The 14,046-nt window shown below is 39.7% G+C and overlaps 1 protein-coding gene across 7 annotated transcripts in view; it reads right to left on the reverse strand.

Annotated features, from left to right (window-relative positions):
• Window positions 1–14,046, reverse strand: part of vps13b (vacuolar protein sorting 13 homolog B) — a 266,755-nt gene that overhangs the window by 134,029 nt on the left and 118,680 nt on the right. For 5 of the 7 annotated variants that reach the window (XR_013627420.1, XR_009119933.2, XM_058053559.2 and 2 more), the window contains 3 exons: window positions 11,653–11,856; window positions 7,292–7,463; window positions 4,915–5,029 (listed from right to left, as the gene is read on the reverse strand). Coding sequence is in view for 4 of the 7 variants with exons in the window: in XM_058053559.2 (XP_057909542.2) it covers window positions 4,915–5,029; window positions 7,292–7,463; window positions 11,653–11,856 (491 nt within the window). In the remaining 3 variants the exon portion in view is untranslated. Of the gene's footprint in view, window positions 1–1,567; window positions 1,635–4,914; window positions 5,030–7,291; window positions 7,464–11,652; window positions 11,857–14,046 lie in introns of all 7 variants that reach the window. The other 2 variants (XR_009119934.2, XM_058053558.2) reach the window with 1 other exon arrangement.

Consider the following 14,046-nt stretch of genomic DNA (forward strand, 5'->3'; position numbering starts at 1 on the left):
AAGCAAAGAGTTAATCAGTCCAACCAAAGGAAGCAGCGCCAGCATGAATCACCTCAAATATTGTGCAATGGTCTTATACGATCGATATGACAATAGTTCATATGTATTGCTGATGATATATTATTGATATTGAGCATTATCACATACTACAGTATTAATAGAAACCGCCCATGAGTGATACGGGAAAAGGCCGAAATGATACTGTGTCAAAGCCCAGGGTAGTACTACTGATAAAATATAAAGTTTAACCATGTCCGGTATCAGCCCCTGTAGCTGTCCAGTCAGAGCGCGCTGCTCTGGTATCGTGCCCGTGAAACAACCAATCAGAGAACAGCGCACGAGTGCTTAGTGCCTAGTGCTTCTCCAGTCACCAAAAAAACCCAAACTTGATTAATGGAACTTTAATTGTCGGACATTTATAAGATAAGACTGTTTAGATATACAGTAAACCTCGGATATATCGGATTCAATTGTTCCCACTGGTTTTGTCCGATATAAGCGAAATCCATTTTACATATACCGGATATAAATCCGATATATGCGTAAATCGGATTTTATCCGTTATAAAAAGGCACTTCCTTGACTATGTTTCCAATGTACCTGGACTGGGCAATGAAAAGAGACGTAAGGTAATGAGAATTTAACTTTATTGGACTCTGAGCATAACAAATTGTTAATTAAGCTAGGCCCTGTTACGCCCGTCAGGCCTACGTTATTTCCAATAGTGAGGTTAAGATCTCATTCACTGCTGTGCTAGTATTATTGACGTCACTCACTTTTATATTTGTCCTAAATCTGGAGCCAGGAGAAAGACACAATGCGGCCATCCGATATATGCGAGGGAAATTGGAACGGGACTGGAGATTTTGTCCGAAATAGGCAAAATCCGTTATAAAAAATCCGATATATGCAATGAATTTTTATTGGAAATGCATTACAGAAAAATTGGTTCTTTTTTATCTGTCCGTTGTGAGCAAATTTCCGATATATCCGAGTCTGATATATCCGAGGTTTACTGTAATACATGTAATAAACTGAACATTTTCTGGAAACAAAATGGTCTTTTGATTAAATAGTACGTGATAATAAGCTCATGATTAAATAGTATTTGATAATAAGATCATCACATGATTTGTCTGGTATCAGGCCCCCGCGTGTCAGTATCAGCCCTCGACCGAAGGCATGATACCTGGCCTGATACCAGACAAACCATGTGATAACCTATAATTAGAGACCAGTATAAGAACATCTCCCAGTGTAAGAGTGAATCAACAAGAAGATGGAAGACGATGCCACCAGATTTCAGGAATTTGATTATGAAGCTATTTCAAACCACTGGAGAGACAGGGAGATGCGATAGCTTATTTCTTGTCAGACTGTTCTGACTTGATCCAATTTGTTAGGGTGTATCTCAACAAAATATGTCTGAACACCCTGAGTCACTGCCAGATTTTTTTTTTTTTTTTTTTCCTGTCTGTCCAGCATTTGGAGATATATAGACCCCCATCTTTAAAGAAGTATAAGGAGGCCGAATGCTGGCTTGCTGTGGGACAGGCAGAGGCCTCACCACGGCTGTATCTTTGCAGTTCAGAAGGAGTCCTTCATAAAGTCCCGAGTGCCAGCCTTGACCTGGCCTGGAGACAAACACAAGGCCATGTTTAAATAGGCATCGAGGATTATTATTATTCTACGGCGACACAGTCTGCTCATGTCTCTAATGACATCATTTAGAAACTAGCTTTGGGATCCGTAAACCACTGGCTGGTCCTCAAGCAGTATGGGCTGTTTATACAATGTATATACAATGTATAATTGCACGTAGGATAGAATTTTGTAAACAATTCTTCAAAGAATTAAAAGAGACAGTATTTGAATTGGAAATCTAAAGATAAAGAACATGAAACCCAAATATACATTCTGGCATTGGAATCAAATTATTGCGGTAAACAGAAACACAGCATCTGTAAAAAAAAAAAAAAAAAATCATGATAAGATTAAATAATTAGTTTCTATTTGGGTTCAGCTGTCGGAATTCTTCTATACGGACCACACGGTCTGATTTTGACTCCGGTCTGTAGGGAATTGGCTCGGGTACCAGATGATTGGAGGCTGGAGACATATTGGAAGATATGGAAATAATATCAAAACCATCTGGATTATTTCTCTCACGTCTATGTCACTATGGGGACTACCTGCTTCTAATGTCAGTGAGTTTGACGAATACACATCGATTCCTAAGGAATTTCTCCTCAATAGAACATCTCATCTGTCTTCAAATAATTTGTTGAGCAGCTGGAAGAAATCAGCCATAACTTTGTCAGTCAATCTCCTTTTGGTGTATCTGTATTTCAGAAAGGAACATTAAGTTGATATATTTATGCCACATCATTGCCTTTCTGTTCATGATTGTGGCATTTTGTTCTTGTCGTTTTGTATGAGTGAACATTGATTGAAGTATTGATGTCTCTGGAAATTCCTACGTTTTTTTTTTTGTACATAGCATTAGTGTGCATGTCACTTTAAAGGGTCCCTGACATGATTCGTCAACTTTGCTTACAACATGTATGCTATATATTGCAAATATGTTGCTATATATATGCTATTCATATTTGATGTCATCTATTTATTCTTCACATTATTATTTATTATTATACAGGAGCCAGGCAACATTTCAATGGCAATTTCACAGCTGTGTTATTGTGCAATGACAATAAAGAAAGTCTATCTATCTATCTATATTGTTTGTAAAATTGATTTTCGAAAGTAAATGGTATATTTTCAAATACTATACTTATAGTTCATGACACCAGCCATTATGAACGAGCTTGCAGCTCAGCCTCATTTCTGGAAGTGACATCATCAAGGTAAAACACCTCTAAGGCAGCTAAGGCAGAGTAAACAAACACTTCTCGGAGTATATCATCAACTGGTTTCAGTATATTTTCCATCAAAATAGTAGTCATGCCAAAATGTTGCGTTGCTGCTGGATGTTCACAGTATCCGTAAGTCTGTAATATTCACTATAACCACTGTAAAACGATCTGTTTTGCACATTGCCATGAACTGTAGAGAGCAGGCTCATCATGGCTGGTGCCATGAAATATAAATGTAATTTTTTACAAATTTACCGTTCGCTTTCAAAAATCGAACAATGCCAAATCCAGCCTGGGCTCCAATTCCATTTGGCCTGCAGAACGCTTTAGAAAATAGCATTGAGGTGGCCTGCCTGATGTTATTGCCTGTATTGAAATCATCAGGCATCTCTGAGTAAGCTTCCAGTATCGTTTGGACATCTCATTGCCAGGATGAGTGTCCTGGTTTTCGGTAATCAAAACATGGTCACCCTTTAACATTTCTTTTATTTTCCCTTAAATTCCTATTCTCTGCCTCATTATGGGAAGATTCCCAAACCTACACCAACCTTTTGCTATATCACGAGGGAGCTCTTTATCATCCTCAGTACCTTCTCCACTCCCTTGTTGTTCTCAATGTTTGATAAAAATCTAAGTGTCAGTGATATATGTACCTTTGACACTAGCATGACCTAACTGCATTTTTTTCCCCCAGCAGTGAGACATCAAGAGTCAGATGAAACATTTTTTGTCGAGGTTAAATCATTTCTATTTTAAATTTTATGTATTTATTATACAGATTATAAAAAAATATATTGCTTTAAATACCACACAGAATCAGACCATACAAATAGAGACATGCATCTCTGCAACAATTTCATCCAACTGGGGTTTGTGCAGAAATATCAAACTGTTGGTCAGTTTAAATTGCTCTAATAAATGTACATTAAATGTATTCATTATCTTATTGGGAAACTTATTAAATGATCAAGATTGACCCAGTCTTTGTGGCAATTATGCACACTCCTGTAGAGATAGGAAAATGTATGTACTAATTCCAAAGTCAAATGCCCACAGTAAAGGCCAGGGAGGTCTTCAAGAATCCCATGTTCAGGTTCAAGACCAAGCCAATCGCCCTCCGACCAGTAACTCAAGACTATAACTTACGCCTTGGAAACAAGCGAAGGTAATTTCAAAATCTGGCAAATAAAAAAAATCCTTTTCTGTTATCATTTCTGTGGTTCAAGCAATCATTGCCAATGACAGGGTTCCATGTGGACTCAAGGCAAGGAGGTTCCATCCCCACTTCACTGTCTGGCTCGATGAGAGAAAGAGGCACTTAAAGCCAAGAACATATTTACACAGGCATGTAAGCACAGAGAGCTGGAAACACACACAAACACATTATGGGCTTCGGGATCCAAGAAGCTTGGTTCGTTATCTTCTCAGAATGAGGTGGAGGGAATTGCCTCCTGCTAAGTGGACCTCAGGCACGTACACAAAAAAAAAAAAAATAAGACTGCAAAAAAAAAAAACATACATACATTCATACAGAAAAACAACAGTAAATACAGCAACTGTCATTCAGTCGTAGTATTTCAAATGGAAGTTGCAGGATTTCTATATACTAGGATGTCTTGGAACGGTGCCCAGCAGTTTTCCTCCAATGTGTTAATGTTTCTATGAATCAATTCAGACACCACAGGCGCAAATAAAATGACGGATGGACTAAGTGAACTTCTCTGCTCTGTGAGTCAGACTTGGGCCAGCCCAAAGAAGAGTCAAATCGTCCATCCAGGTTTTTTTTTTTTTTTTTTTTGGTCTATAGCTGTCTGGAAAGAAGATGACGCTGGGGTGATAATCACAAAAATCCCCCTTATGGAGGTGAATGGTAACTCGAAATTGTTGTTGGCGGTAAAGTGTTTGTGTGAGAGAGTGTGTTGTGATTTATGACTTGGGTGTTAAGTGGTGATTGTTGCTTTTCCCCCATGGATATGCTCACACATAAATGATGGACGTATTGATAAAGTATATGAGCACAACAGATAGACAAATACTCCACCTGTGTCTGTAGTGGTCAATGTTGAAACTGACGACTTTACATTTGATCTTCGTGTAGACATCCTGGATATCGACTGAGGCGCTCAGGTCCTCCAGTTCACTGACCATGCAGATTTCTGTTGAAAAAGAAGAAACATGCTTGGAAGTATGGAAGTATGACCTGCAAATTGGCTGCACATTAATCCTGAGACTGGAACACTGTTAATGATGGGAGGGGCTCGTTATTGTGTCACACTTTTATGTAATAAATTACTCAATTATAAAACCTCAGCTTGCCAAAATGAGGATTGTGCATGTCACAAAATACTAATTGCTCACAAAATATGTATTTATATACAGTAAATGGATACCGTATGCATTCCTCACTGCACCTTGTGTGAAAATTCAACTACACACCGCCGGGGAAAATATGTTTCATTCGCTACAAACCGATTACGTGAACTGATTATGAAGCAAGCCTGGGAGCTTAGCTGATCGTTGTCATTGTTTCCACTGAAAAAGTCCCACAGTCACAGATGTGGTGATTTGGAGAAACAGTGGTTCTTAATGGCTTCTTAACATTGGAAAAACAAGGCTAGTCAGCTTTATTGAGGATACTGTGTGGAAAAAAAAACAAAAAAACATCCAAAGTTAGTAGTCAGCGCATTCCCAACAGAAGTAATTAAAGGATACCTTTCATAAAAAAAACAGGTCGATATCTTGGCTGTTTATTAAATTAAATTAACAAGCAATTGTTCGAACGGATTTGATCGGTTCACATCGGTATCAGTGTTTATATTGATGATGCTATCCACACAATATGTTTGCTAACTCAGTATGAACACACATATTATTTCCCAGTTTCACACTTTGAATGTAAATTTAAAAATATGGGTAAATAAAGTGCTGGACAATATTGGTATATTAGTATGAAAGCCAATACTGAGGCATGGCATTGTTGTCCCCACGTGGTGTGTTTTTTTTTTTTTGGAGTGAATGCCTCTCAGTAAGGTGAAAAAATGCAATTTTCAAAATTTAATAGATTGTTCATTTTGAGATCTGGTGGGAAGATGTGCAATATTACAAACACGCACTCAAACGTAAATTAAGCCTTTCATCGCCACAATAAATTTGAACGGGACACGGCACAGTTCCATTAATCTTCTTTCTCCGCAGCTGCTAACCTCCTCTTGGCCTTCAACAGTTCAATTTTAAGACATCAATCTTTATTCAGTGTATTCATCGCAGTGAACTGACTTACACCCACCGTGTGCGTGCTCACAAAGTCAGAAATGGTTGCGGAGGGCACACGCATCACACATCATATGTAGCCCAACGCAGCCCCGCACACAACCAAAGTTCCTCCTGCGCTAAAAGTGCTACATAGTGTATGCATGCTCCCAAATCCGTACTGAGGATTTGGGAGAAATTTTTGGACGAAAAAATACTAATCATGCAAAACCCGATACATGCAAAAATTGACTTTAATACAAAATGACATAAACTACCGCTCAAAAGTTTGGGATCACTTGCAAATTTCTTTGTTTTCCAAAGAAAAACTCATTTTCATGCATTTCACAAACAATTAAATTGAATCATATGATTTTCAGGGCGGCGCGGCGGTCTAGTGGTTAGCGCGCAGACCTCACAGCTAGGAGACCAGGGTTCAATTAGGAGACCTCGGCCATCTCTGTGTGGAGTTTCCATGTTCTCCCCGTGCATGTGTGGGTTTTCTCCGGGTACTCCGGTTTCCTCCCACATTCCAAAAACATGCTAGGTTAATTGGCCACTCCAAATTGTCCATAGGTATGAATGTGAGTGTGAATGGTTGTTTGTCTATATGTGCCCTGTGATTGGCTGGCAGGGTGTACCCCGCCTCTCGCCCGAAGACAGCTGGGATAGGCTCCAGCACCCCTCGTGAGGAAAAAAGCGGTAGAAAATGAATGAATGAATGATTTTCAAAGAACGATCTACATTTTTGTATAGAGGCCTACTATCAACAACTGTCAGTCCTCTGCATCAATCTCCTGGTATGGCTGCTAATCCAAGTTCATCATTTTATAAAGATAATAGATTATTAGAAAACCCATCTAAAAATCTAAACTAAAATCTCTTACCATGTTGTTAACTACTCCCTTCAGAGAGCAGCACAAACTGGGTCTAACAAGGACATAAAAACGATGCACAACTGTGCAAGAAGACAAATACCTGAGAGCGCCTCACAGGTCGTTACCTGGCAGCTGCACTAAACAGTACCAGTCAAACACCAGTGTCAGTATCAACAGTGAAGCGGCGACTTCAGGATGCTGGACTGGCAGGATTGCCAAGACTGGCCAAAAAAAATTTCCAAGTGATCCCAAACTTTTGAGCGGTAGCGTATTAATTTGAGAAACACATACCTGTCTTTTTTGTTGTTGGGTCAGGAGCAAACAGTTTCACAATAATCTTGGGTAACATCCACTGCATCCAAAGGCTGACCTTCCCACTAGTGCCACCGATGCTGCTAGTTTTCTGCTCCAGGGTCACTGTGTCGGCAAAGGGACCGTCATCACCTGCTGGTACCGAGTCACCCTGGGAAGAAGAGGAGGAGGGACAAGAAGTTTTATGGGTTTTTGTTTGAAAAATAATCAAGTAATTTAAGTAACATTCCAAAATGATCACAATTATGATTTGTATTTTGTGACCGCATATGATAAACATCCATATGCTTGTATTCCTATGTCAGACTAACACTATAGGGATGACTGCAATAGGAATAGTCTGTCCATGTCTTTCTTAAATCTGTAAATCTGTTTTTTCAAACATATTTGTTTGGTTGGAAAGTGATCGACCTGCAAATAAACATTGTGGTTTAAAGCTCTTAAAAATGCGTGATTTTTTTTTTTCCCCATAGCTTCTCCCATCGCTGCCTTGTAATGACAGATTATGTCATGGTTATTGAGCCTGGCTGTCGCTGGTGGCGAGGTTATCAACAATCTCAATTAGAAACGCCACAGCTGCTTGGATGATTACAGTGTCTTTAAGAGGATCCAGATGAGGAAACTATGTCCCCATTCCACTGTTGGGGAAGGATAAGAGCGCTACACTAATTTGCAAATTGAATTTAATTGCACTGTGTCTGACTACAAGGCTCTGTGATGATCCTATTATAAAAAAAAAATACCTAAAATATATGTATCTTGATTGTGCTGACTTAAAAACATATTGCCTAGTACAGTATACAGTACTTGTATGTATACAATATACAGTATATGAGGACCACAAGACACTGATGAGAAACATGTGGCCCATTAAATATATTTGCTTCTAAGCGGAAAAAGTCGAAGCACTTTCTCAAGAGTATAAAGATTTCAAACCAAATCTGATTAAAGACATATCAGCAAAGCTGTTGAAAAAAGCTTTTTAAAAAAAAAAACCCAAAAAGAAACCTCTGGAGGTAACGTGGTATCACTACAACATAAATGATACCAGTTATGATTCACTTCAAATGTTTTGCAACAGACCGATATGCTCAGGCCGAAGCAATCAATTACCTTATAACTGGCATTTGTTCCAATCAATTATCTAAAGTGTAATTATATGTTTCCATGCAATCAAACCAGGTCATTATGTGTCGGAGCGCCTCACAGTATGCAGTAACTGGCAAGAGAATAACGTGTGCCAAGTATTAATAGTACTCATTCAGTAAGATATTTTTATGTCAACTGCCATTTGGGGACTAATTGTTGAGTGAGTTAACATAATAGCCCTCTGTGTGTGTGTGTGTGTGTGTGTGTGTGTGTGATGAGTTTACTGCCCAAGTGGCCGCCGCAGAAAACGTAACCAAGAAAGATCAACCTAATAATAAATTTGAAAAAAACTAACTTTGGAATAATGTTACTTATTTACATTATGTAACAAAACTACCACTGCCCCCCCCGCATTTAGGGCCATAACGTGCTGATTGAAGGCGGGTTCTGACACATTCCTGACTTGCAAAAATACAAATATTCTATTTCCCCCCCCCCCCCCACATCTTTATAAGCCAAATTGTGAAGTATACAGTTTAATTTTGAGGTCGCCATGCTATAAACAGGCTGAGAATCCAGGTTTATTTTCTCTGCAGAGTTTGTCTTTGCTCATCAGAGGGTCCCAAACACTGTCGGACAACACCAGGCAGGGAAGACAGGCAGTGTGGGAGGAGGAAAAAATATGTTTAGGGGTAAATATGGGTGATTTAAAAAAATAAAAAAATAAAAAAAATAATTATTTTTTTGCTGATTTCACAGGCGTAATCTGTAGATAATGTTTGGTTTTAAACAAATTGTCAACCTCTAAATGCAACTTGCTACATCAAGGGGGCCTCCAGCTCCACACACCTCCACAAAACAAGTTGCTTTGATCATCAAATTTGGCTATTTCAAATATTTTGTAGCATTTTGGGAAAGGTGAGATGTTTCTGGCCCATTCTGCGAGTGTAGATGTGCTGTAAAATATCAGTAATCTATCCATTTATCTATTTTCTGTTGCTTATACTCGCTAGGGTCACGGGTATGCTGGAGCCTATCCCAGCTGTCTTTGGGCGAGAGGCGGGGTACACCCTGGACTGGTTGCCAGCCAGCCAATTAACCTAACACGCATGCATGTTGTTGGAATGTCGGAGAAAATCCACGCACAAGGAGAACATGCACACTTTCCAAATGGGGAATCGAACCAATGTCTCCCTGATCTCCTGACTGTGTGTCCACCGCGCAGCCGGTTTATCAATATTCAATTATTCATTTTCTGCCGCTTTTTCCTCACGGGGGTCGCGGGGGATGCTGGAGCCTATCCCAGCGGGGCGAGAGGCGGGGTACACCCTGGACTGGTTGCCAGCCAATCACAGGGCACATATAGACAAACAACCATTCACACTCACATTCATACCTATGGACAATTTGGAGCCGGCAATTAACCTAGCATGTTTTTGGGATGTGGGAGGAAACCGGAGTACCCGGAGAAAACCCACGCATGCACAGGGAGAACATGCAAACTCCACACAGAGATGCCCGAGGGTGGAATTGAACCCTGGTCTCCTAGCTGTGAGGTCTGCGCGCTAACCACTAGTATAATAATAATAATGTATAATATATCAATGTATAAATAGCATTTGTGTGTGAAATAACCTTGTCAATACAAAATTAAAAAATTTTTGTTATGTTCTAGTATGGTATAAAATGGACATTTCCCAAAGTTTCTATCTACGGGGGCGGGGTGTGACTCTGCGATGGTATGGATATAGTTAAAGAATAAGTACCAGGAAGGGGGTCAGGAGGTGTGCTTCTTGGGGAGAGAGTGCTGCCACAACTGCTGAGAATTATCAAAACAGCTCCCACATTCTTGCTCAATCATCAACCTCCCACAGGACCAAACACTTCTACCAATGTTTGTATTTAAGTAAACAGTGACAAGTGGGATTCTGTTATAGACACACCATACCATAAGTCCTTCACTGGCTAACCGTATCCTCGCCACTGAGTCCACAAATGACACAGTGATAAATGTTGATGGCTCTAAAATGAACGCAGACACAAAATGCACATTGCCATATGGTTTGAAACCTTTTTTTTTTTTTTTTTTCCTTCAATAGGTGCTCAAACCGACTCACATCATTGCCTCTCAGATGTCATTATGGTGTTTCTGTGATCCCAAAGGGCCACACGTTTCTAACAGGTTTGACGCGGTCATAGGGTATTCATTAAATCACTGGCTGGTTGCCACAGCTTAATAACACAAACACTCATCTAAACCATCATTAGCAGCTGGCCTTCCAGACTCTCACAAAAGTCACACCATACACACGTTTCTTTTTGTCTGGCAGTTATTCACATTTTTAATCCGCTTTATTGTTGAAGCTGTCTAATTAATTAATCACGATTAATCACCATTTGGAATATGTCAGAAATATTCATTTTTTTTTATTTTATTAAAAGAAAAATAAAGATGGGGCTGCACGGCGACCGAGGGGTCAGCACGCAGGCCTCACAGCTAGGAAACCCGAGTTCAATTCCACCCTCGGGCATCTCTGTGCGGAGTTTGCATGTTCTCCCCGTGCATGCGTGGGTTTTCTCCGGGTACTCCGGTTTCCTCCCACATTCCAAAAACATGCTAGGTTAATTGGCGAATCCAAATTGTCCATAGGTATGAATGTGAGTGTGAATGGTTGTTTGTCTATATGTGCCCTGTGATTGGCTGGCGACCAGTCTCGCCCGAAGACAGCTGGGATAGGCTCCAGCACCCCCACGACACTCCACTCGTGAGGATAAGCAGTAGAAAATGAATGAATGAGTGAGTGCAAAATTAAAATGCTGTTGTGATTTCGGAGTTTAACGTGTACTTGAATGCACCTTGAGAATAAAAAAAAAATTCTAAAGTTGATAAAAACTTCATGGGAAATTTCAGACATTTTGTTGAAAAAGAACTGTTTAGCACCCTCCTTTAATCCATGTAATCTTTTATGATCCTGCCTCTTAAAAAAATTGGAATCAAAAATAGTTAGGAACAGGAATTGACACGAGGAATCTGAATTAGAACTGGAATTATTCAAATTGAAACAATGCCCAGCCCTGGTCATAAAAGTAGTATGGCTGGCCATTATGTGCAGGTGTTAATTTGGATGTAATTAATTAAATTAATTAGTTGTAAAGATCTTAGGACTGCACACCTTTACTAAAGCCACGATTACTGAACCAGTTTTATGATGGTTGGTTTTAAACCTTGTAGCCAAATGAACACAACAAACCTCAGTAGGGGATCCGACATCTGCAGACGGACTATAGGTGCTGGTGTCTGGCAGGGCTGTACCAGCACTGCTGCGGACCGGAGACGATGGAGTGGCACCGGTAGCGGGTTCCGGGACATTGGTGGTCTGACGTAAAATGCCATGCCTTTGGAGACGAGCCCAAGTAGAAGTCCAGTTGAGCAGGAGCTCATACGAAAGCTGAATCTGGTCAGGAACCAAAACAAAAAGTAAGACAAATAGAACGTAAAAAAACATATAAAATATGAGTATAGTATATCAATCAAATAATTGGAACTAGAAACAGTTAATAAATCAAATTGACATGTTTTCCTGTACTATGATTCTCTCACGCCAGTTAATATATGTTTTATGTTTATTGAAGTTTTGGGACCTAAAGTGGACCGTGTCTACAAAGCTTAATACATGCATCGGCACATGCAGACCACTTCTGCAGTTGAGTGAATTAAAAGATAAATCTGCATGACACGCCACAAGTCTTAACATTTAAAAGCAGATTCAAATGTATTTTGGCCAAAGTCTGACTCAAACAGCTGCTTTAGGGAGTTCTCGTGTAGTTGAAGTCATTACCACTGATTTGGCTTGGCAGTTTGGTAGTTATGTGACACTAAATCTCGTTAAAGCTTGAAGAGAAGACAGAGTAAAAGGAATAGTAGCCAGTAATGGACCACAATACACCCTCCCCCCCCCCTCGGCTCTTGAACTTATCACTGATTGTTTTTTTTTTTTTTTTCGGACCCGGCATTGTGAGACTATTCTGTATTTATCTGTTAAATGTGCCATCATTTGTAAGACGCAGCATGCTGATACAATTTTTCTTTTTTTCATAACACAGTTCTGACAGGATTAGCCACAGAGGAAATTTGTTTTGTCTCATCAATTTCCCCTGAACTAAAAAAAAAAAAAACACCACAGTAAGGAAAAATTGGAGGCTTGGCATCAAAGTGTTCTCGGCAATAGATCATGTCTTCACTTGAGGCCCTAACTTTAAACAACAGCAAAGCCAAAAACATGAGTGGAAAACATGACAAGGGAAAAGCAGGGGTCGTGGTGCTTTCACTTATTCATGCATTCAGCAAAGATTTATTTAGAAAAGTGGAGAGCTCTAAAAAAGTAACGCTTTCGAAGCTAAGCTCTTGCTTTTAAAAGTAGCCCTTCCCGCGGCCCGAATGAGGGTCCTTTGAAAGCAGAAAGCACACGGATACGGAGCGCAAGTCATTACAAGTGCATGGCTTATTTCAAACATGTCTACAAACACCTACTAAGGAGAGAACAAACCGAGCGCAAGACCTGGAGAATATGCAGAGTAGAGAATAAAAGGCCTGGGAATGGTGGAGTGACAATGGTTCGGTCCGTGGTCAATGGGAAAAGTCTTGACATCAGACTATTTCTATCATGAAAATGTTAAAATTGCTTCTGTTCACATTTATATAATGTTTATTTCATTTGTTCCTCTTTACTCTAATAATCATAATAATAATCTATAGATCTGTCATCTTCTCTCTGACATTGTTATGATTCCACCCCTTTTCCTGGTAAAGGGAAGCAGGAAGCAGTTACTATGGTACCGATTATGTCATTGTATGGTCATATCACCTCATACTTCGGTACGTGACAAAAATAAAATAAAAATATATATATATTATAAATAATATTATAATACCATAATATAAATATTATAAATATTTTTGCCCATTAGGATTTTTTTTATCACCAATTATGACAGTTGCCATCCTTGAGTTAACACAACTCATAATAATAAAGTTTTGAGAGTAGTAGGTACATTTAAAAAAAACTATATTATGAAAGCAGGGCGGCACGGCGGTCTGGTGGTTAGCGCGCAGACCTCACAGCTAGGAGACCAGGGTTCAATTCCACCCTCGGGCATCTCTGTGTGGAGTTTGCATGTTCTCCCCGTGCATGCGTGGGTTTTCTCCGGGTACTCCGGTTTCCTCCCACATTCCAAAAACATGCTAGGTTAATTGGCCACTCCAAATTGTCCATAGGTATGAATGTGAGTGTGAATGGTTGTTTGTCTATATGTGCCCTGTGATTGGCTGGCGACCAGTCCAGGGTGTACCCCGCCTCTTGCCCGAAGACAGCTGGGATAGGCTCCAGCACCCCCGCGACCCTCGTGAGGAAAAGCGGTAGAAAATGAATGAATGAATGAATTATGAAAGCAGGAAGTGAACAAATGTAACAGTTACTGATTGTAAAAGTACCAGATGGAGGGGTAGGATTTAATAAGCTATCCAAATATTTCCATAAAGAGATGGAGAGATGAGAACCAATTAGCAAAATAAGAGAACAGATTTGTGGCGATGTTGTGAGAGGAAAAAAAAAAGATGAATCCTCAGTTTCATTGAATGAAAAATG

This window comes from Doryrhamphus excisus, linkage group LG5, assembly GCF_037039965.1.
Source record: "Doryrhamphus excisus strain RoL-2023G ecotype Guam linkage group LG5, RoL_Dexc_Guam_v1.1, whole genome shotgun sequence".
NCBI classification, from domain to species: domain Eukaryota; kingdom Metazoa; phylum Chordata; class Actinopteri; order Syngnathiformes; family Syngnathidae; genus Doryrhamphus; species Doryrhamphus excisus.